Source organism: Phialemonium atrogriseum (genome assembly GCF_030411735.1).
Source record: "Phialemonium atrogriseum strain 8032-3 unplaced genomic scaffold QBC33scaffold_36, whole genome shotgun sequence".
Classification (NCBI taxonomy): domain Eukaryota; kingdom Fungi; phylum Ascomycota; class Sordariomycetes; order Cephalothecales; family Cephalothecaceae; genus Phialemonium; species Phialemonium atrogriseum.
In genome coordinates, this window is record NW_026848173.1 from 238785 (window position 1) to 261888 (window position 23104).

Below are 23104 nucleotides of genomic sequence, written 5' to 3' on the forward strand. Positions count from 1 at the left end.
GGAAATAGCGTCGAGTTTGGAAGGGCCGGGGGGGAGACGACGCAGTGCGAGGGTGGGAAATTGTTTGGGAGTTTGGGGGGGGCGAAAATGCAAGCAGGCAAAAGCAATGACAGGGGGTTGGCCCGGGAAGAAGGGTGATTGGGAGGTGGCTAGTGCACTCTGCCGTTGGGCCCAACTTGCAAGCCAAGGAGGGAACGTGCGGGTACCATTTAGGTACCTGCCTGGGAAAAGAAGATTCGGAAAGGGAAGCTGCGCGAAGGCTCCTGCTCGTGGCAAACGGAGGTGGAGCAAAGGTACCTACCAAGGTACCTATTCCGTGCGAGAAAGCGACAGGAGGTTGTTTGCGCCCGTTATTGCTGGAAATAGAGAGGGCTGTCCCAAGTGCTACACACCATGTGGTGGCTACGAAAGTGCGACGTCGACGGTGATAAGCATCGGCAGGGCAGTGAATGGCGACAAACACTCCAAGAATTAAGAATGCAAGCCAGGGAGGAGGGGAAAAGGGGCGCCCAGACTGCGTCAGGCTGTCAGCCCCGTAATAATCCCCACTAGCGGCCGATCTAAACAGGGCTAGTAGAGACCTAGCTACCTACTACGTAGTACGGGATACAGATAAGGTACTGTGTGACTTCACTGTCACGAAGGATGGAAGCTCATCGTTACTATGTATATGTAGGTTCTTTGGTAACAGCTAGAAATCTTTGTTGCTGATAGTTGATTGCAGGAGGCAACTCGCCCATTGGCGCCGTTGCCATGGGCCATAACCAGCTGCTTCTCTTTCTGGCGCATTTGTTTGTTCGTTTCTTTCCTTTTTTGGCTGGTCTTGGACTATATCAGCGATACGTAATGGGTGGGTGCCAAGGATGCACGGACCATTCCAAGGATAAATGCATGCGCGTCCCAAGAACTCAACTCTGAGGTAAGTTTCAGGCCAGGTTAAAGTACGAGGTATGTCTTCTCAAAACTGCTGGTTAGTGCTGTACCCAAATACGATGCGCAAAACTCAGTTTGAGGATGGGAAAGTGCCAAAACAGCACCACGATTATTGGCAGGTGCCGGGTACTCGTCTAACAGCTATTTCTGTGCCAATATCGAGGCCGCCCATGAATAACTGCGCCCATCCGCCATGGCATGCGGGCTGGAGTAAACAACAGGCCAGTAGCTGCAAGCCCAGCAGAACTTATATCTCTCAAAACTCCGTCCCATCTACATGCATAGTCGCTGCCTGCACATCCGCAGAGGAGTTGGACAACTTCCAATCCATGATCAGCCAAGGTGGAAGCTTCAGCAGCACGGATGTAGGTACTCCCTAGGTACCTGCGTAAACTCATGTTGGCAACAGAGCGGGCTTGCATGGGGCCATGGCGAATCGAAGCAAGGAAGGGCCCAGAATGTTGACACACGGACCATAAATTCAACTCACCCTTGATCACCTCGAGGCGCCGTGCCTATTGGTCAAAGCTTCATCTTTGAAAATTATCGCTGTTTTACATACGGTAGCACGGGTAGATAGTATCACAGAGGAAGTAAACAAAGTGCTTAGAGTTTCACACCTCGATTCCAGTTATTAAGTCTTTGCGCAGAAAGTTGACAGCAGCAGAGCCACTTTGATCGAGGAAGCTGTGGTAGGGACTTGAAGCGAGGAGCCAAAACTAAGCTACCTACATAGGCAACTCCGTGTGACGGAAGCTTCTTGATGACAGCACTATCTAAGTAGGTAGGTAGCTTAGTTCTACAAGGATATCAAAACTCCAAATCTTCTTCGGGTTCGGACGAGAATATACCGACGACCCTCCCCAGAGAAAGACCTCGACCATTGTTAACCCTTACCTCAGAGTATGAGGTGATCAGGCAATTACAGAGGTTCGCTACTGCCTCTGGTAATCGATAGCCACAAAAAGCCCCGCTTCCTGGGCCAAAAAATATTTTGGCCAACCCACACATCAACAGCAAGACAACCCACGTTCGTGAGGACCAACTACCCCAGACTGAGATCCTTCAACCACCATACCGTGCCTCACGAATATTCAATGGGCATGGCTCTTCAGGCCGCCCCCGGGGCAGCCGCTCCATCAGCCAAGCGCAAGCTCGCCGACGCCGCTGGCACCCCCAACGTCGTCAAGAAGCTCCGATCCGATAACACTCCAGCATCACCACCCACCTCAACCTCCTTGCGACCCCTTAGCAGCTTCATAACGGATCTGCGGCCCAAGTACGAAGTCAAGACCCTCTCAGTCCTCTCCTCCACCAGCATCTCCAAACGCGTCGACACCATCCTCCAACATCTCGGCCGCTTCCACCCCTGGGACTCCACTGTCCTCCCTGGCGTCGTGCTGCTCTATGCAAGGTCCAATACCACCAACAAGCTCATTACCATCGCCGAGACCGTGCGCCGGCGCATCCACGAGGGTGACCAGAAGTGGTACCAGTACAACCGGCTGTACGAGATGGAGTGGGCCGCCAAGCAGAGCAGCGCAGCCCGCGGTCAGGATCACGGAGGGTCGGTCGTCGAGGACACGGCCATGGGCACAGCTGCCGGTAGGGAGGGTGGGGAAGATCGCGATGTCGATGACGACGACGGTGACGATTACTTCGAAACCATGAACGGCGACGCCGCGACGCCCACTCAGTTCGAGCGAGCCGTCCACGGAGAGCCAAAGGCACGGCAGATGGCACACATGAGCATCGTCCTCTCACGGGTGCCGGTACCTGAACTTAAAGCGCGGGACAGTTTTACGGTGCAGTCGAACGAGGAGTACATCGATTACATCCGCAAGAAGAAGGCCGGCCTTGTTTGAGCCATGACCCTCTCACCTGGGCCTATGACTCGCTGAGTACAGAGAAAGGACAATTTGCTGCTAGATTCAACATTTCTGAGGGAAAGATGGAGGCTTGCTGAGATTTCCAGCACAGGGGTGCAAGGAAAGCGACCAAGCAAAATAGAAGACGATTCATTGGCACATGCGTGACGACTTGATAGAGAAGATACCCTGTATAATTATTTAGCATCGAATGAATCGAAGATTCGAGGTGGATATGTTTGAGCTCCGGACCAGCTGTTGGCAACCTAGGTACATGACCGGCCCATGAGCATAGGGGCATAAGGCATGAGATCTGAACATGCCTCGCTCTGTATGCTCCTCGTCCCGAACCATACAGGGTCGCGGCTAAGTTCAGTGTTCTGCCCAACCAAGGTAACGATATGTTCAACTGCCTTGACCAAATATGGAAACGCAATGCAATGCAACGAGATGCTCGTCCCAAATAGCTCCCTGAAGTCCCACCTGTTCCCCGTTGCCGACCTATAAAGTCAGGTGCAACTTCCAGTATAGACAGTCTAATCGGTGATAAAGAGTACCCAAAATGCAAACCCATTTCAACAAACACCGTTGGTTACCCCCAGCCCGCCAGCATCAAAACCTGGCGGGACAATGCCCTCTTCAGTTTCCCCCTCTTCAGCTTCCCCTCCTCAGCCTCCCCCCTCTTTAGCTTAACCTATCTTCAGTTCCCCCCATCATACGTGATCCTTAGCACAAAGTTCACCACCACGGCGAGCAGCAGGATGACGGCCAGGAAGGTGGGGCCGAAGCGGTCGTCGAAGCCGGCCTGGCCGCGCATGCGTATTGACTTTGCGCGCCAGTGGTAGGTGATGAGGGCATACACCATGGCGGCCATGGCGACGCCGGTGAAGAGGAAGGCGCTGATGAAGGCGGGGCGGTCGCCGAAGTTGAGCATGCCCATGGCCAGCGCCCCGAGGATCACGCTGAAGTTGAGCCACGACAAGAAGGTCCGCTCGTTGGCGAAGAACACCTTGGGCTCGACTCGCGTCGGGAGGGCGATCCGCTTGCCTGGAAGGGTTGCGGCGGGGTTAGCTTGGGTTGTGTTCCATTAGGGGGGAGACAGAGAGGCGGGAGCGGCGGTTGAGTGCAATGTTGGTCATACCCGGAGCCGTTTGCAATAACGGCTGGCTCGACATCTCAAGGTTGGTTTCCTGAGATCAAGAGACAGACAGTTGAAGGAGGGGTCGACAAGTTCAATTGAATTGAAGACGATGTTCTCCTGATGTTTGAGTCTTTGCGAAGGTTATGGCGTGGCCGACGTCACAGGATGGAGATTAAGAATTGCCTAGGGTCCCAATTCCCTCCCGAGAGGATACCGTCTATGTTTAATGGTCGCTTCTCTCGTTAAACCCATCCCCGGTGGAAGAAAAGCATCCTCGCTCGCCCTGCCCGTCAACTTGATGCTTCGCTGCAATTGATCAATCGCAGGCCGTTATTGTTGGAGCTGCTTCAAGACTTGCAGGAGCTCTTTCCAGACCCTTGTCTTCGGCCCCCACGTGGGCTCACTACTGAAGCTGAGTGGCTGGTTGGACAACAGATCCAACAGATCCAGACCAAGCGGCAAAATTCTGCATAATTGTATATCTGATATCTGACGAAAAATGCCGAATATGCACGATAAGCTAACTATATACAATTAGGCAATCGATCACGTGGGACAAAGATCCAACCAGATGAGAAGAACGTTGATTGATACTATGTACTTATAGGTTTCTTGTGAAGATTGGCTTAATAGGTAGGTGCCCGGGTATACCGATCGAATGCCCCTGGTCAACTTGCTAGATCACGTACCGATGCTCGTACATATTCGCTGATTTCGAGTATAACAACTCGTTCATATGCCCGAAATCATCAAAATGTGGCCCGTGGGACTCTTTCAGAAACCGGTTCCGGATGGCGGCCCGTGCGTAGCCTTTGTTCCTTGTTTCACCGCTGTCAGCCAGTCACGATGAGGAGCCTATCAATAGCAACCCCAAGGTTCCGTAATAAACATTGAGCAAAACATTAAAACGCCCACTTTCAAGCCGCTCTCCGATTTCCATCAGCCTCGCTTTTCCGGGTAACCCCCTTGGATCTTAACTGCCTTTCTCAGCCTTGCCAGTTGCAAAGAGCAACCAAGGTTCGATCGATCAACACCGCCCAAATCCGGCCGGCGATCTATTCCTAAGCTCTTCGCAGGTGCTTTGCACGCGACCTCTATACCAAAATGGCTTCCCAAGCTCCTCCAGTGCGTCCCCGGGGAAGGCAGCGATCCCAAGTATCACAAGGCTAATGTCCAAGCAGCCTGTGCCTGTCAAGAGACTCGAGCAGATCGCAACAGATGTAGGCCTCGAGCTGTTCCGTTCCTGCTATCCCTTTGTTGCTAACCGCACATTGGCAGGCTTGCAACAGCGCCCTATCCGGTTCCGAGCACTATGATCACGCAAAGACGGGACAATGGAATCAAACCATCATCGTACGTGCCTCCACTCCGCAGAGGACCACCTACCGATTTCCCCCCTTCCTCCCCCACCCCAACCCGAGCATGACGCCCTAGCAGCGACCTCCTTAGCATTGTCTGTTCCAGGACTAACCGGACGCCCCCCCCCAATGACAGGAGAAGATGCTCAAGGCGGTCATGTCGGAGGCGACTCCGCAGGGCGCGGCGCCGTCGTACAAGCTCGCCATCAACAGCACGATCGTCCAGCACGTCGTTCCCAACTCGCAGCTGAACCGGTCAACAGGCACCACTAGCGGCGCGGGCGAGGAGGCCGAGGACGGCAAGTCTGCGACGACGGCGACGACGACGGAGAAGAACAAGGGCCAGGCCGGGCGGCGCGGCATGCACAGCGCGACGGGCGGGTACTGGAACGAGAAGACGGACGGCATGTGGAGCTTCAAGTACAGCGGGGAGGAGAAGGGGCTGGACGTGGTCATCATGCTGATCTGGATCGCCATCTGAGGGGGCCGGCTGTAGCCCCGGGGGATAGGGGGGAAGGTCGGGTGCGTTCGTTGGTACGTTGGCCTAGGTTGGCTGCTGTTTTGTTCTGTTTTTGCAGAGTCCTGCTGTGACTGCGGGCATAACCTGTCACCCTCCTCCTGGGAAGGCATGGGACGACGAGGTAAGCCATTCCCAACTAATTACGCGGTTCTTTTTGGTATCCGGGTACACGGCAGGGGTTGCCATAAGGGGCGTTTTTAAAAGATTGCACTCGATAGGATATCGAATGGTCCTTTTTCCGATTTCCTGAGAACCACACGGGGCTTATCAATGGTGATTCGAGCATCTCTCTAGAAATCGCCAAGGCCTTGGGCAAGTAAAGGGATCCTAGCGAAGCTAGTGTACGCCCTCAAGACGACCGTTTTTGCTCGGGAACTGTCCGAAAGATGGTATCCCAGTTATTCGTGACGATCTTCAGGGTTCCCCGGATGAGCTACTCAGAGTGGGCATCCCTTTACTACCCTATATCCTGCTCTTTTTGCTCCGAGGGGCGAGGCAACTTGACCGGGAACCTGGGGCGGACCATCAGACAGAAGCAAGTACTACGTATGTAGATCACCGTTCCTGCACCCTTGCCGAGGGTGGCGTCGAATGCACAGAATTTGACTCGCGCAAACCCCGGACCGCCCATCTGCAAATCGGGGTCATCTATCCCCATTATTATTTTTGGGTGGTTGTAGACGGGCGATGATGGGGTATATGCTTTTCGAACGCCTCAAGGATCACGAGGGTTCACCACCAAACGTGATCTCCGAGCATCGCTACGGGCGGCCCGAGATGTGAAGTTCGCCGCATCTCAGAAGATCTCTCGCTTGGCTGTCGTACGTGTAGATCAGTCCCAGATTTGGAAAGCCTGCCTTTGAATCGTGGGGAATGATGGTGTCATTTTGTGGGGCCGTCCGTGTCATTGTGTCAGGGACCACGCCGTTCTTCAACGATTAGGCTTTTCTTGCCACACGAGCGAGGGTCCTGTTCAAGGAAGCGCGCTTCTTCCATTCCGAGGATCGGAGTACGCCGGGCTGGAATTCAAATTCCAGTTACCTACCTAGATAGTATCGATACCCATGTGGGCAGCTGAAGAATATCCACTGATAAGTCCCGCTCAGAAACAGAGCACAAGGAGGGTGTGAGACATTTACGGAATCTACATATGTAGAGGCTCGCTCAGTTTAGCGCTGTCTCTCCCGCTGTCGACCCAAGAGGATGTGCCTCCTCCGGCTTTGAGTACAGCGACGCTTCACGAAGCAGTCGCGAGGCCCAAGAAACGGGGAAGCCGGAACGGCGGGGTCGTTCCAATGCAGCCTGCAGCACCCATGTCTGGGCCTTTTGCCACCCAACTTTTGGACAACCGGCACTCGCAAGAAATAGACTGTAGTACACATTACCCAGGAGCCAGGTTATGTCCTATGTCCTTTGTCAGTTGACACAGCTCGTATTTTGCCCCACCTGGACCCACGGTGAGGCCGGCGAACGAGCGATAATCAAGTTGTAAAATGAGTTCGGCTATGGTAGGAAACGCGAGTAGGGAGAGCAGCAGGAGTACCAAGCATGAAGAGCACCGCGTCAGCAGCAGCAAGGACGGGAGACAGGGGAAGTCGTGGCTGCAGTCTCTTTAGGGGGGGCACGTAATCTGCAAGCAGCTTGGGCTTGCAGAGTCTAGACAAGGCCCTCCCCGCACTGCCCAGATTATCGAAGGGTCGCCGAGAGAGGTGGAATGTACTTGGCCCTCGAGGACAAAGAGCTCAATGCGTGTAACCCACCTAATCGCCCAGTCTACTTGCGTATACACTACGCCATCCAAGTCTTTGCGGCGCGGAAACGTTGGCAAACTTGGGAGGCAATGAACGATCCCCACCATTTCTGGCGATCTTTATCTCCCCTTGGCTAGCGTATACGAAGGAGGTGTACCTACATCAGAAGGTTCCCACGTTCCCCAGAGGACCCTCATCGGATAACCCTAGACTACTCGGGATTTTAACTTTGTCACACCACCACTTATTCGTTCGCGTCAGGCAAACTTGGCCCAGAACCATCACACCCTATCCCAACCGGGCCATCGTTCCTGAGCCGCCACTCCCCTCCTCCGTCATTTTCACTGCCCGCTCCGTTATAATCCCTCCCCCCTCCCCTGATGAGCTCGCTAGTGAGGGAACTCCCGCATTCACTCCGCAGACCAGACATAGATCCAGACGCCGGTACCTGAAACCATTCTTCACTGGCACTTATACTTTGGTGCTTCGAGCACATAAATACTCTTGTCGTACACTTCGACCTCGATTGCAGCCTCTCGGCTTCACTTCGCGTCAACAAGAGCGTCATGCTCGGAAGGCTCTACAGCGGCTCTGCAACATTGCAGGGCCACGGTTCCGATTCGACCACGTTTGTTTCCAGAGGCTTCATGGGGCCATCGAGGCAAGATTCTGGGATCAGTGAAGAGCATGGACTGAAGGAGCTGAACCGTATTCGATCGGGCGTGCGCGCTCCCCGCCGGTCACAAACCCATTATGACTACCAATTGCCGTCGCCGTCGCCTTCCACCACCACACTCACCATCCACACAATCCGACAACAGCCTCAGCAATGCCAGCCTGTCGAGCCCGTCCCTGCTGCCTCGTCCATTCCTCCTCCGTCGTTCGCCTCCTCGGAGCAGAACCCTCCTAGCCCTCCAGCCCCGTCAGATGCCTCGCAGCGGCAACCGCCTTCGGCGCGCCGCCCGCCCCTGGGCCCTCCCCGCCGCTCCTACAGCGTGATGGACTACGAGCCGATGCCGCACCACCACCGGCCGTCGGCGCGGGGGATGACGCTGCTGGACCTGCCGCGCGAGCTGCACTATGCCATCTTCGACTTCCTCGACCCCATCGACAGCACCTGCCTGGCGCTGGCCGCCAAGGACCTCTACGCCGTCCACCGCCGCATGCACGGCACGGTGCCGCTGTCGGCGCGCCGCGGCGGGCCGAACGAGCTGGAGTGGGCGTGGCACCTGGCCGGCGCCAGGTCGCCTCTGCTAGCCTCCAGTAAGATGGCGGCGGCGGCTGTCAACAAGACGGACGAGAACAGCAACGGCAGTGGCAACGGCAGCGGCGCATGGGCACTAGCCAAGCTGCGGGTGCGCGGCCAGGCTTACTGCCGCAAGTGCGGCGTCTGCAGGTGCGAGCTGCACAAGCACATCCAGGACTGGATGGGCGAGGGCCTCGAGTACTGCTCGGTCAAGCAGAAGTTCGGGCCCGTCGCCCCCGAGGGCTCAAAGCCGTTCTGCTACATGAGCGTGCCCAAGGACCCGCACCGGTGCGGCAGGCATCGGGCGATGAAGTCCAAGGTCGTGCTACAGTGAGCAGGGAAAGAGCAATGATGATACGATTTATGGGCACCTCAGCCGATACATGATATTGGGGCTGGGGTGGGAAAAACAAGTTCGCGCCGCTGAAAGCACGGATTTCCATCCATCTAGGGGAATTTACTTGGCATAGAAATAGAGGCCATTGTTCCGCAGATTCGTGGTTTGGGATGCTGAGGCCGAAGCCCGATCTATAATCGGTCCTCCGGAGACTTGGTTCGTGTGGGCTCTGCCTTTCTTCCGGCTGGTGACAATCGGCAATGAGGGGATCAACCGGTGATATGGGTGATATTAACAGGAACCCCTAGTGCCGTACTGGAGATAGAAGTCCTGCCGGCAGTTGCTGGCTAGGTAGCTTACAGTAATTAGAATCAAAGAAACTGTACAATACGTATCTCAGGCAATGTTGCAACGTCAATTGCTCGACAATGGAAACATGCAGGCTCCAATAGTATCATATAGGCAAACCTTGCTTGATGATGTAGACTCGAAGTCGAGGGGCTGCCACATTTGATTGTGGGGCTAGATTTCTTTGCATTTGCAACGGGTGGCATCGTCACGGTCTGGCGTCATTGGCACCCCCACGGCACGTTCCTTTTGAGTTTGCCGATTGAAATCAGGTAATTTTCCATGGCCCGGCCCCTATTACCTAAACTTTTGGAAGCTCTTTCGTCTTTCGAAGACGAGCCACCACAGTTTGAAGCCATTGGAGCTTGTGAATGTGTGTGCGTGAAACCTTGTTGAAGGCTTTTCAACATTTATTATAAAATTCCACATCTCTCCTGATCAAGGGATGATCGAACAGACCAAGGGGCCTTGGACAAACACTGAGTCAAACCGGGACGATTAATAGAGCGCGTCTCCTCTACATCGAACGAAGCATTCTGTGTTCCGATTTCCATCCGTCCTCCTTTCAGCAAAGCAGACCTTGCCGAGCAGCTTTCATATACGAGGAAGAACCGGACACGAATCCGAACCCGATCATCCGACATTAGCACTCCGGCACGCCCCCCTTCCCAATTCCACTCCTCCCTTCATACCAGTGACGCCCAACCTCGCCGCCTACAAACCTCAGAAGCAATGTCATCCCCAAGCTCCTCCTCCCACAACGGCAAGCGCAAACGCACAGCCACGGGCCTCGCCGCCGGCAACGCGCTCGGCAACAACCCGGACATGATGGACCAGGGCCAGGTCGTCCAGGCCGAGTCCCGCGACGCGTCCGGCGAGGAGGGCGACACCACGGCGCCCGAGTCGAGCCGCGACCAGCCGCCGCCTCCCTCCTCCTCCTCCTACCACCACCACCACCGTAAGGCCGCCGACGGCGCCTCGCACCCGCCCAGCAAGCGCCAGCGCGCCAACTCGGCCCAGACGGCCGCGACGTCGGCGGCCGGGGCCGGGGCTCCGCAGGCGTACGCGCAGGCGCTGGATCCCGGCGAGCCGAGCGACACCACCGAGGCCAGCGTCGATATCGCCCACCGGGTTACACGGAAGGGGGTGAGGAAGGTGGCCGGGCCGGCGGGCGAGGAGAGGAAGGACAAGGAGAAGAAGAACATCGTCATGCCTCCGCCGCCGATCGGGAAGCTCACACACCCGGTGGGATATCAGACCAACTCGCCCCCGGTGGGGAGGCCGGTTAGGGTGTATGCGGATGGGGTTTTTGATCTGTTCCATCTTGGGTGGGTTTCACTTTTCTACTTCAATTTCCACCCCCTGAACGAACAAGCACAAACATGTACCCCCTTTTTCTTGGCTTTTCAACCCTCACGACACGCACCTAGAAATAAACATGTATAACCGGAGACCAGTCGCTGACCCTATATTAGCCACATGCGCCAGCTCGAGCAGGCCAAGAAGGCATTCCCCGATGTGTACCTGATCGTGGGCGTGACAGGGGACACAGAGACACATCTGCGCAAAGGCCTGACCGTGCTGTCTGGCGCGGAGCGCGCAGAGACGGTCAGGCACTGCAAGTGGGTTGACGAGGTCATTGAGAACTGCCCGTGGATCGTGACCCCTGAGTTCCTCGACCAGCACAAGATTGACTATGTTGCCCACGACGACATCCCCTATGGTGCCGCCGAGGGTGACGACATTTACCAGCCCATCAAGGCGGCGGGTAAGTTCTTGGTGACCCAGCGGACCGAGGGGGTGAGCACCACAGGCATTATCACAAAGTACGTGTTTTTCTCTCTCCCTACGTCCCTGTATCCACCCACCACTAACACTAGCAAAAAAAAAACAGAATCGTCCGCGACTACGAGAAATACATCGCGCGGCAGCTGAAGCGGGGCACCTCGCGGCAGGAGCTCAACGTCAGCTGGCTGAAGAAGAACGAGCTGGACCTGAAGCGGCACGTGCAGGACCTGCGCGACAACATCCGCAGCAACTGGACGACGACGGGCCAGGAACTGAGCCGCGAGCTGCGCCAGTTCTGGCCCGCCAGCCGCCCGCCTAGCCGGCCCCAGAGCCCGGCCCGCCTGGCCGCCTTCTTCGCCCCCAACGGCAACGGCCAAGGCCACGGCGGCGACGTCCCCGGGAGCCCGCTCGCGTCCCACGGCCCGCCGGGCCTGGCCAAGAGCCCCAGCGCCTCCGGCCTCAGCCTCGTCGGTGTGGCTGGCGAGAGGGCCGGGGGGAATACAAACGATTTCATCACGGGGTATACCCTGGGGTTGATCGGCGGCGTGCGGTCATGGGTGAGTTTTCGCCCCCCCTGATTCCCCCTCCCCCCCCTTTTTTACCCTCCACCTTGCTAACTAACACCGTGCTACCCAGATGACCAAGAGCAGGAGAGACAACCGCGACAGCAGCCGGCCGGCGAGCGATGACGACTGGGAGGAGTCAAGCGACGACAAAGCGGCCGAGCCCGGCCGCGCCGCTTCCACCCCCGTCCCCGCTCCTGCCCCTGCCGCCTCAGTGGTGGTGCCGTCGTCGTCGTCTGGCCAGTCGTAAGGGCGGGGGGGCCTAACCCTTCACGGAGGAGGCTACGTGTCGGTAATACACGGGGCACTCTAGACTTTAATTGATGCCTGGATGTTTGCGTTCCTTTTCTCCTTTTCGTTTCAGGGGCTTGATGCTGATCTTCTTGTGTGTGTGTGTCTATGTTTTGGGGGAAGGGGGGGGAAGGTGGGCGGGAGGAAGCCCGTAATTGCATCCAGGGGGTTTGTTATAGGTATAGAATGACGGCCACAGTCTTCTCTTTTTTGCTCAACGCGAGAAAAGTTTGATGGGCATGTGGTATCCAGCCAGGTTCGTGTGCTTAGCGGCGTTTGGGAGTGTTGCGAAGAAAATTACTGCGACGCGGCTTCGATTTTTTTATAGATTAGGAAAACAGGGAAGCAAAATAATTCGATCAAGGGTAGACCTGACATGCCTGCTCCCCGCCCCCCTTCTTTTTGTGATGTTGTTAGTGAAGCAACGTAAGAAGGGAGGGTGGTTTACGCCGGATCCCTCAAGGGCATCAGCAGGGGAAGGATTGGAGGGATTTGTCAGACAGACGAAACACCATGAGGAAGTGGACTATGTTTGCGTGTATCGGGTTGAAGATACGAGTACGGTGCACACACAACTCGGTCAACGAGGAGGGAGAGGGGAGGTTCGTTTCCTACGAAATACTACATGGTCCACTTAACTACGATCCATACTCGACAACATGATGCGACTCACCCCACTTTCAACAGGATTCAGCACATGGTTCTCTTGGATAAACCGACGTTCTCTTCGTGGAAGTCTAGCACCGTGGGTTAGGCGAGCACATCTAGGCGCCGGGACGGCTTGGGGGGTGGCGAGGGCATTCCGAGGTCGTTGAAGGTTCAACACATGCGGCTCGAAGGATCGCCGAGGGGAGAAGAGAGAAACGCCTACGTTTCTAGTCCCCAGTGTGATGTGAGCATTTGGCTTCCCATTGTTGTGACAGCATCCACGTTTGGGCACGCATGACCACATGCTCTTGGTCACCGCAAATGGAGAATTGGCGTCTGTAAGTCCCACCCGTGTCAGAGACATCAGTTCTGTCGTTGGGGCAGTGCCACCATTATAAAGATGATGGGGTTATTTCAATGTACTCTGACAGACTGTTGACGCATCAGCTAGAGCGCGTATGTGCTAAGTGATGCAAGGTACTTCTGGCCAAGAAGAAGGTTCCAGTACGTTTATGTCGTTTATGGCACCGGCGTGAGATGCTTCCACACGTGCGAGACAGACAACTATTTCAAGAAAACGGTCGTTCCACTAGTACAACCCATCCTAGCACCTGGTTCTGGGATATTGAGTTGCAAGGAGCTTGGACAGGGTATTCAGTGGATGATCGGCTCTCGTGACTGGGCCGCGATGCTGGAACTCTCGACGAAGGCCATATGTGCTCTCCAGGGAAACCCAGCCGTTCAATGTGGGAAGGCAATCTCCAGTTTCTTGGAGGAAGGCAAAGGCAGGCATATTTGAGGATTTATCCGTTTTGTCTCCTTCAGAGGGAGAAGTAACAGGATCAGGAATAGCTCTTGGCACGGGTATCCTTACTGATGTCTCGAGAACAGGTCAACACTGAAGGCTGAAGCTGGAAAGGAGATCTCAACGGGCCTAAATTTAGCTTTATGTGCTGGCCGACATACAGAAAGTTGGATTTAGTGCCCTACCCAATTCGGAATGGCCGCCATGATTGGCACCCGGCAAGAGCCGACAGACCCACCCACATAGCATGGGCGTGGCTGATGAGGGCGCTGGGTTGGTGCGTGCCTTACCTATTCATCGGCATGAGTGTTTCGTCGCTGACATTGACAGTTTTCCGAATGGGGTTGGACAATGCATGCCATATTGCCTGCCATGCCGGTGCAACACCGAGCCGCAAGGGACCCTGTCCCGAGGCGGGAAGCAGACGTGGGCTGGCCAGAAGGCGTTGTCTATGCTTACCGGATCAAGCTAGAGATTGCGGGAGACAACACCGAAACAACACGGCGGAACGAAAATAGTCGGAATACCCTAAACCCAATGGGACGCACCCAGCGTCTCCTGTGGTGAGCCTGAGAACTAATAGTCCGTACAATATTCAACTTCAGGCCCCGGATCCACGGATGTAACCTTGTGAACGACGGACGGCCTGAGGTTATATGTTACCTCCCTAATCCCCACTGCCTCTGTCCTGGGTCCTTGGCTCTGTCGTGTCCCCATTGATGGAGAGGTTGGTTATGCTGCTGCCTGGGCACGGGACGCGGTGGACGGAATACCTCTCTTCTGCTGACCGTGCTTGCGGGTTACCTACCTTCCATGCGCTATACCTACCCACATATAGGTTATCACTGCGTACACGTGGTGTAGCGTAGCACCGGTAGCACCGGTAGCACCGGTATCCCTATGGTGGCATGGAAGACGCGCGGGAAAGAAGCCAATTCTCTCCCGCTCTCGCCTTTGGGCAAGGCAGGCTCAATCCTTGATCCTTGGCCCAAGCGCTTACACGTAGTGCTCTCAACAACCACATCGATGCTCGACACCCGAATACGCGCGCTCAAGCACACACTTTCTCACTCTCACTCTCGCTCCCACTCCCACTCTTACACGAGCTTCTCGAAGATCGTCAGCGCTTTTCTCCCTGCCGCCTGCGGCCATGTCCGTCGGTTGGCCGATGCCAAGCTGCGTCATGCTTTCGCACATGTCCCCTCCTTCGCAGCCATGCCATCTCACCCAGTCCGTCAGAGAGCGACTACTGCGGACTTCGTATGTACGCATAGGTAAACTAGGTAGTCCACTAATCAGGGCAATGCAGTGTAACACTAGTGATGTTACCGCCCCTGAGCCACCTTCCCTTATTACCGTATGCTTACCACTTTCTCGAACTGCGCCTCTCTGACATGTAGGTGAGCGGGTCGCAAACCATCAGACGAAGGATTGCCTGAAAACAAGGGCAGCGAAATGAGCTTCTCATGCTGCTGCCTAACTTCTTTCCCCCCTTTTCAAATCTCCTTGGATCTTCTTGTTTCCTTTTTGATTCAATTTGTTAATTTCTCATTTGGTGGTGTACTTGCTATTTTCCCCTCTCCTTGAGAATAAAGGTCGCATCACCCCGCCATGCTAATTATGGCATTCCCGGCCGGATCTCGAGAGGAACCTGGAAGACCTCATCGCCTGAGTGGGAAAATCCGGTAGTCCGCCGTCCCTATAAGCTCACTCTGTATTCCGTGCCATGGATGTATTATGTATTATGTACCTACCTATCATGTACGGATCTACGTCAAAGCCAACCGGAGCTTTTGGCTGCTGGCATTGGGCCAAAAACTGCGGGAGTCTGGCGGGACTCGTGAGTACCTGAGTACCTTTAATAGATCTCCTGCATGCTAGGATCCCGCCGCATATGGGTCTGTCTGTCACCACATGTACATACTCTACAGACCAGATCACGGGGAACCCGTCCCAGGAGCGCGCATGGTTGGTGATGGTGTTTTCCCAATAGCATGTACGCATATTTCCTTCGAAGGAATACCTCCTGCATTTAGGAGGTACCTAGCGGGAAGGAATGACCCATGTGCGTGCTGCTACCCCTGTTCCCCAGCTGACAGGGGGCTGGCCTTGAAGAACCCGAACAACAAGCCTCTCCCAAAAAGGGGGTTAAACCAAGCCCCTGCAAGACAACTCAATCGCCCATTCGACCCGATTAACTGCACCGTTCGGCCCTGGGCCCGCCCCTGGAGAGGCCCGTCTCAATATAGCAACGCCTCTTACCTACCGCCACCGCTACCGCTACCGCTACCGTTGCCGTTGCCGTTACCTCTACCTTCCCAACAATGTTCGCTACCTTTTTGTCACCCTCGTTACTGCACTCTAAGCGTACTCGGCTCGCTGTGGCTTCCTCTCTCTTCCTTCCGTCCAATCTCTATCATCGAGCCCTCATCTTGTGCAGCAGCCGCGCGTGTACTCCTGTACATGCCTCTATGTGACCTATCTGCTTACTTACTTCCCACCAAAGGGTACTCTTTTTTTATTGAAGCACTTGAACAGGGCTGTGTATTACTAACTTTGTCTTTGTCGTCGTGCCCCTCCAACAGCTATGGCCAGCCTCAAGTTTATAATGGACGTCGATGACGACGAACCTGACGCCCCCTCGAATAAAAAGGACAAGGATCCTGCTGCCGTACCCTCCAGCTCGCGTCAAGATCCATCGTCCAGTCAGGCATACTCAAGTCATGTCACTAGTTCTAGTCAGGCCATCGAAAGGAGTCTCAGGCCAGGCACTCGGCATACCACATCCTCCAACACGGCCGCCAAACCCGCTGTCGCGTCAGCATCCTCACCTCGATCCTCAGCCCGTCGGCGGAGCACGACTAGTACCGACTCGATGGATCTGGCTGCTGGCTATGGCTCCGCTGCCTCCTCCTCATCCAGGGGTGGGCCTGCGAACCCCTCAATCAGCCCTATGAGGCCGGTACCAAACCCTGCCGGGGCAGATATTCCCGTCAAGCTCACCCCTATCACTGGCAGGGTCAGCAGGGCAAGAAAGGGCGTCCCAGTCCATACTTGTGACATCTGCAAACCCCCAAAGGTACGCGTACCTGACTCGGACCATGGGCGGAGACTGCCCACATGCTGACTTAAACAGACCTTTACGAGGGCAGAGCACCTCAGGTAGGTAGTCTGTAGGCTAGTTAGAAAATGCGAGCCGTCTTACTGAACTGTGGTCCTCAGACGGCATCAGCTTAGCCACCAGTCCCCTGGCTATCTATGCTCCTACCCAGGCTGTGGCCGAGTTTTTCATCGCCCCGACCTTCTCACACGGCACCTACAGAGACAGTAAGTTGTTGTTGTTGCATTAATCGGCCTTGTCGTGCGGCTCCGCCCTTGTTTTCTCCCGTGAGGCTGACCTCAGCTCAACAGCGAGCAGGAAGGTGACAAGGCGGCGAAGAGCGGGGACGAGGATGGTGGTGGAGGGTTATCACTCGTGGAGAGTCTGCCAAACCTTGGTTTACAGCCGCAAGCTGCTGGTCCTTCGTCCGTGATGCAGCAGGGGCCAGGGAGGTCCTCGGCTTCGGGCACGGCCGCGGCAGAGATGCCGTCGACAAATGCACCGGGCTTTCAGCAATTGAGAAGCACTGGGGACCCACGCAACCCGTCCCTGTCTCCTCGTCAAGGTGGGACTGCTGAACATTACAGCTACAACTACCCACCCCGAGGTTCGCACGACTACCAGTACTCGTCCTCGCCATCGGTCTCCGTGATCAACCCAACTCCAACTCTCGAGGCCTCTCCCTACTCCAGCCTGGCGGAACCATACCAGCAATCCCGAAGCACTCCCTCCATCTTCGTCGTCACTCAGGGGCTGTCGCCGCCAAGTCTGAATCTGCCAGAAAATGGCCCTCCAGATCTAGGCTACCCGGACGCCTCACCCTGGCCTTCATCTGCGTCCGATAGCACCTACTCGACGCCGGCATCTGACATCTCACGCAACCATCGCTACTGGCTACCGCGACACCAGTCACCAACGGCCGACTGGCCGTCTACCCAACTACTGTCGCCATATCCCAACACGGTACGCCGCGAGACCCAAAGTCCGGGACCGAGTTTGGAGACAATTGCAGGCCCTGCACCTCCCGCGTTCATGAGCTCCTTCTCTGCACCTTCCCATTTTTCTACGGCGCCTCAGAACGAGACCTTTGGCGCAGTGCTCGACGTGCCCTTGTCTGTCTTCGGCTCGACGACAGAACCAGCCAGCCACACCATGGTCAGCCCTTCGACAAACACCTTACGTCCACATAGTCGGCACCACTCTGTTACCTCCATTCATGGTGCGACCTCCCCGCACATCGCACCTGCCCACGCGACCGAAACCCTAGTCACGCCAATGAGGGCCCTCCCCGACCGAATCAACTCCATGGCCAGCCTGGGCCGCCAGAAGGAAATGGTGATTGATATCGCCGACGCGCAGGCACAGCAGGCCTTCATGGGAAGCGGTGGAGGGTTCGACATGCTCGGCGACCTGGAAGAGGCCCTTGGCAACGGGGGTCAAGGGAGGCTGGGATGTGAGACGGGTGTGATGGCCTTGAATCTAGGTCCCATGATAGCCGGAGGCGGAATCCCCGGGGCGGGAGACCCGGGCCTCCTTCCCAGGGCCGTACGCGCGGCCATCCCTGGATACATCAAGGTTTACTGGCGCCGGTTACACCGCTCTTGGCCGATTGTGCATCGCTGCTCGTTCGAGGTCGCCGGAGAAGATGCGCTGCGCTGTGCTGTGGCTGCTGTGGCAACTCAGTACCTCGACAGCAAGCAGGACCGCATTAACGGCAACCAGCTGCACGAGTATGCTTGGCAAGAGGCAAAGCGGGTAAGCATATGGGTGCCTCACTATCTCTCAACCCCCCTCCAGCTCCTAACTCTGTCCAGATACCCCAATGGAACCTCCAGGTCATGCAGGCCATCCTCCTGTGCGAGCTCTTCGCGCGCTTCCGCGGCCGGAAGGCAGTAACGAGACCCTCGAAGCAGTTTGAATCTCTCTATTCGAGGGTGAGTTCTCAGCACTTCTTTTCGTCAGCCGACAATGGCCTTCTCCCTTGCGATCCAAGTACTTGGTCTCCCGATTCTTCGTCATCCTCTAGTTCTTGCATGACCCCAGGGCCTCCCGGCGACTTGCCATCCATGCCTCCTGTTGCCGTTTCCTCTTCTAATTCCCTCGAATTCCGGTCTGAGCCGTCCTCTTGGTCGACCTTGTTCCCCTCTGCCAACTATCAAACCCCATCACTAGTTGTACAGCAACAGCCACGCTCACATGCAGTTCCCTACACACAGGTCCTTTACCACAATCCGAGCATGTTCGATCCGGCTGTCATGTCACTCGAACAGCATGGCTCCGTCGGAGACCGCTGGCAAGCGTGGCTTGACGCAGAGGCCCGCCGCCGCCTATTGACAGCCTGTTTCATCGTCGACACTCACACCTCTGTTTATCAACAACAAAGGAAGGCCCATGAATACGACCTGTCTGGAACTGGAGCGACCCCGCCGATCCCCCTCATCGATCGCGGCGCCGCACTGTGGGAGGCGTCCTCTGCCGAGGAGTGGGCTGGTCTTCTCTCAAGGGATCCAGGAGCTAGGAATCCAACTTTTATACCGCCCGCCAATTCCCTCACACCGGAAGGCCTTTTAGACCGTCCCGAGTTCGATCGCGCGGCAATCCTAGCCCTCGAGTCGCTGCGTCTTCCGCGCCGGCCATCCGGCACCGATGCCGGCCCTGCTCCCAGTCCCGGTCCCGCCCCCATTCACTTCCCCCTGCTCGGCGACGACGCCGTGGAAGACTTCGATATGGACCTCGAAAACCACCCCTCCGCCTCCGCCCCCGCGCCCCGCCGCTCCCCCCACGCGTCCCCGCCCCCGGGCACCTCCGCCCCCGAGGAGCGCCTCGCGCGCCTCTTCGCGCCCTGCCCGCGCGCAAACACCTACCTCGCCCTGCACCACACGCCGCTGCACGATCTCTTGGCCGTCAGCGGCGACACCTGGATCTTCAGCCAGAAGGTCCTGCCGGCCACGTCCTTCGCCGAGCACCAGAAGCGCCTCAAGGCCTGGGCCGAGCACCAGCAGCGCGCCGCCCGCTCATCGCCCCTCCCTGCCGCTGCCGCGGCTAGGGCGACTATGTATGCGGCGAGGGCGATACTGGGGTTCCTTGCGACGCGGTGCCCTGCCGACGACGATGATGATGATGAGGAGGAAGGGGAGGAGGAGGAGGAGGAAGACGGAGACGACGCGCCGGCATGGTTCCCTGACCTCGGCGACTACTGGGCCCTGTACGTGTGCGCGCTCGTGTGCTGGGCGTTTGGGCACCGGGCGCGCAGCGCCGGGGTTAGCGACCGGGCCGGCGGGGCCGACGACGAGGGGACCTTGGCGTGGCTGCGCCTGGTGGCGGGGGCAAGGTGGCCCGAGGAGGTCGCCGCGGTGAGGGGGCGGAGGGAGGCTGGTGGGGTTGTCGGGTTGGTGCGGAGGAGGCTGGAGAGGGATTGTGTGGGGGGAAGGAGTAGGCTGTATGTTGATGCTGTGGGGGTGTTGAAGAAGTTGGAGGAGGGGGTTAATTGGAAGTGGTTCTGATGATGTGAACCCGATGTGTTACGATACTTGATGCTTATGGGGGGGGGTGGTTCAGGGGTGAGGTTGGGTCACTGGGGGATGGAAAATAGATAGGGGATGGGCATCTATGACTGAAACGGCTGCTTGTACTCTTTATATGCATATGATGAATGGATGGATGGCTGGGTGGATGGGCGGCGGCGGGCTGTATTCTTAGAAACATACACAGTTACATAGACAGAGAGATGTATATGCTGCATGTAACACTTCGGTTTAATATCTAGACTGCCTGGCAAATTCACCCTGGCAATATGAATCTCTGGTGTTGATAACGCCTTCCTTGGGACTAGGAGTAGAAGGAGGCACATCTCCATGTATGAACTACCACTGTAGAAATCCAGCAAGAAACTTTTAGAAGATTAAATGAGCATGACTCCCTCCTCTGAACGGATGCGCGTCTGGCATAGCAGTAGGCTTGTTATTGGTCACGAAAGGGATACGGGACCGTGTTATCTCGTCACAGAGACTCCGTGTGGAACAAAGGAGCAGGAATGAGGGACGTTGAAATTCGCCGGGCTAAGTTAGAGCCGAACTCCTTCACTGCCTCAGGTCACGCTGGTGGAGCGTGATGCTATTGAGTGTGTGAGGCGCTGCGTACGAATAGAGTTACCTCAGCTTGCAGGGGTGCACGGTGTAATCCGTACACAGTTTTGCAAGGGAAACTTCCCATAATAACCGCGATTTATCATGCTCTTCACCTCCCTCCTCGGCCATTTCTAAATCAACACCCAAACACCGATCAATTGTATCATGAACCACAAGCCCGAGCCCTAAGCTTGTGCATCCCATTAAAAGGGTGCTCCATCTCCCGCAATCCTACAAGATGGAGATTGATACTCCAACCCGCCTGGATCGCGACGTCAAGACCGAAGATGATGGCGCCGGCGACTTGAGGATGGCAGACGCCAAGCCTACATACCGTTCATGGAAGAAGAAGTATCGCAAGATGCGCATCATCTTCGACCAGAAGATGCACGAGGGCGAAGATCTACACAAACTAGAGCAAAAGGCTCTCGAAACAGCTCGGCGCCTTGCCATCGAGAAAGAGTAAGGCTCGAATCTACCGAAGGCTTGAGTGGATCATCATGTTATGGGACCTATGCTAACATATGCCTTGCCCCAGCCGCCTCCTCGACCTGCTACTCGATGTCAACAACTCGCCCCAAATCCCCACGGACAAACGCATCGACCTGAGTCTTGACCCGCCCTCTGACGAAGACCTAGCTCTCAGCATCGACATCCCCGGCGGCCCAGCATCGGGGCCTCAACCCGACAAATCATACAAGAAGCTCCTGGCGGAAGTACCACACTTCTCCTTCGCCTCCGCCGCAGAGCGCTTTCCCGAGCTCCTCGCCGACCTCGAGGCCGGTCGTGACTCGCCCGGCGACCCGCTCCAGGGCCAGCCTCACCCGCCGACCTTCCTCACGGCCGACGAGATCGACAACTACATCTACGAAATTGACACCCACCTCGCCTCAAAGTCAACCGCAGCCGACCCACCCCCTCTGCTCCCCACCCTCGCGCCCCTCGCCCACGGCGGCCACGTCGGCACCAGCACGACCTACGCCGCTGGCCACGCCAACGGCATCACGGCCGCGGGGGCGGCCAAGGACGCCGCCCACTCGGCCAACCGCGACTTCGCCCTCCGCAACCCCACCTCCGTCTACAACTGGCTGCGCAAGCACGCGCCCAAGACCTTCCTCCAGGACGCCGAGGCCGCCCACCCGGACAGGGACCACGGCCACGGCGGCGGCGACGACTCCACCACCGCCGCCGCCGCCGCCGCAGCCGCAGCGGGGGGCGGGCCCGGCGGTCGCGACCACCACCACCACCACGCCCACGAGGGATCCGGTCGCACACCCGGGCGCGGCGGCGGTCGCGGCGGGCGCGGCACGGGCGAGCGCGGTGGTTCCGCCCGGGGTGCCGGCGGCGGTGGCGGTGGTTCTGCGGCACGGGCTAAGCGGCCGGGACCAGCGGCGCAGCGACGCGCCGCCGCGGTGGCTGCTGCTGCTGCCGCGGCGGCGTCGGCGGCGGCGGCAACTGCGTCGGCGGGCGAGCCGATGGACTTTGATGACGACGCGTCGATGGCGGGCGTGGAGCAGCAGCCCTCGACGCCCGTCCCGGGGACGGCCAAGGGGAAGCGAAAGCGCGTCGCTCCGAGCGGCGGCGGCGGCGGCGATGACGACCACGGGTACAGGCCCAAGGGGGGCAGCAGCAGGCCGGCGAAGAAGAAGCGTAAGAGCGAGGGGGACGCCACCCCCACGTCTGCCACGGGGTCGGGGCCGGCGCTTAAGAAGTCTAGGAAGTCTGGGGGCGTGGCAGAGAAGGACAAGGAGAGGGAGAGGGAGAGGGGGGAGAAGGACAGGGGGGAGGAGAAAGATGGTGGGGAGGAGAAAGATGCCATCATTGCCAAGGTCTAGGTGTCCGGCGTACTCCTTGACGAAGATCTCTCTCCCCTACGACCCCTACGAAGCGTTTCGAGGGGGGGGATCGAGAACCAAGCCCAAGAAAAAGAGAAGCGCTAGGGAAGGAGGGAAAGGGAGGAGGATACAAGGGGAAAAAACGATTGGCGGCTGCTGAGGAGAATCCGGGGCAGGGGATTGCGACCGGGACATTCGGGGCGATACCTCTGCTTCGAACCCGCGAGATTCGCGCCATCCCAAAACGCAACAGGTGGTCGCTATAAACAGGGCTCATAGACGTGTGATCAGCAGCGGCTGCTCATCCTGGTTCGGGAAACCCCGGGCATTCCATGGGAACGGGCTATCGCCAAGGGGCGCCGGGGGTCTGGTCTGAGGTGGATAGATCTTTGTACAGTACATTATGAACCAAGGCGTTTTGCTCACTATGGGGAAGGGGTCGGAG

General features: G+C 57.1%; 8 protein-coding genes across 8 annotated transcripts; 6 read left to right on the forward strand and 2 right to left on the reverse strand.

Annotated features, from left to right (window-relative positions):
• Positions 1–1724: 1724 nt before the first annotated feature.
• On the forward strand, positions 1725–2809 carry QBC33DRAFT_254841 (uncharacterized protein). The gene has a single exon (XM_060423039.1). The coding sequence runs from the start codon at positions 2031–2033 to the stop codon at positions 2796–2798; it is 768 nt and encodes a 255-aa protein (XP_060279165.1). The 5' UTR covers positions 1725–2030; the 3' UTR covers positions 2799–2809.
• Positions 2810–3501: 692 nt separating this feature from the next.
• QBC33DRAFT_460555 (uncharacterized protein) lies at positions 3502–3976 on the reverse strand (the record flags this gene model as incomplete). Its single annotated transcript, XM_060424998.1, has 2 exons — positions 3502–3848; positions 3943–3976. The coding sequence occupies 2 exons, from the start codon at positions 3974–3976 to the stop codon at positions 3502–3504; spliced, it is 381 nt and encodes a 126-aa protein (XP_060279166.1).
• A 1070-nt stretch (positions 3977–5046) lies between these two features.
• On the forward strand, positions 5047–5781 carry QBC33DRAFT_563368 (putative dynein light chain protein; the record flags this gene model as incomplete). The annotated part of the gene is made up of 4 exons (XM_060430274.1): positions 5047–5067; positions 5124–5162; positions 5221–5295; positions 5437–5781. The coding sequence occupies 4 exons, from the start codon at positions 5047–5049 to the stop codon at positions 5779–5781; spliced, it is 480 nt and encodes a 159-aa protein (XP_060279167.1).
• A 2126-nt stretch (positions 5782–7907) lies between these two features.
• QBC33DRAFT_254834 (uncharacterized protein) lies at positions 7908–9338 on the forward strand. Its single transcript, XM_060423038.1, has one exon. The coding sequence runs from the start codon at positions 8138–8140 to the stop codon at positions 9149–9151; it is 1014 nt and encodes a 337-aa protein (XP_060279168.1). The 5' UTR covers positions 7908–8137; the 3' UTR covers positions 9152–9338.
• Positions 9339–10234: 896 nt separating this feature from the next.
• Positions 10235–12103, forward strand: QBC33DRAFT_563370 (uncharacterized protein; the record flags this gene model as incomplete). The annotated part of the gene is made up of 4 exons (XM_060430275.1): positions 10235–10830; positions 10978–11328; positions 11397–11847; positions 11927–12103. The coding sequence occupies 4 exons, from the start codon at positions 10235–10237 to the stop codon at positions 12101–12103; spliced, it is 1575 nt and encodes a 524-aa protein (XP_060279169.1).
• Positions 12104–16184: 4081 nt separating this feature from the next.
• On the forward strand, positions 16185–20200 carry QBC33DRAFT_581440 (uncharacterized protein; the record flags this gene model as incomplete). The annotated part of the gene is made up of 5 exons (XM_060431267.1): positions 16185–16616; positions 16830–16924; positions 17009–17072; positions 17103–18452; positions 18512–20200. 5 exons carry the CDS (start codon positions 16185–16187, stop codon positions 20198–20200), a joined length of 3630 nt encoding a protein of 1209 aa, XP_060279170.1.
• Positions 20201–20259: 59 nt separating this feature from the next.
• On the reverse strand, positions 20260–20709 carry QBC33DRAFT_255043 (uncharacterized protein). Its single transcript, XM_060423040.1, has one exon. It carries the CDS (start codon positions 20551–20553, stop codon positions 20305–20307), a length of 249 nt encoding a protein of 82 aa, XP_060279171.1. The 5' UTR covers positions 20554–20709; the 3' UTR covers positions 20260–20304.
• A 353-nt stretch (positions 20710–21062) lies between these two features.
• Positions 21063–22659, forward strand: QBC33DRAFT_460542 (IEC3 subunit of the Ino80 complex, chromatin re-modelling-domain-containing protein; the record flags this gene model as incomplete). Its single annotated transcript, XM_060424997.1, has 4 exons — positions 21063–21286; positions 21363–21783; positions 21850–22051; positions 22214–22659. 4 exons carry the CDS (start codon positions 21063–21065, stop codon positions 22657–22659), a joined length of 1293 nt encoding a protein of 430 aa, XP_060279172.1.
• Positions 22660–23104: the final 445 nt, after the last annotated feature.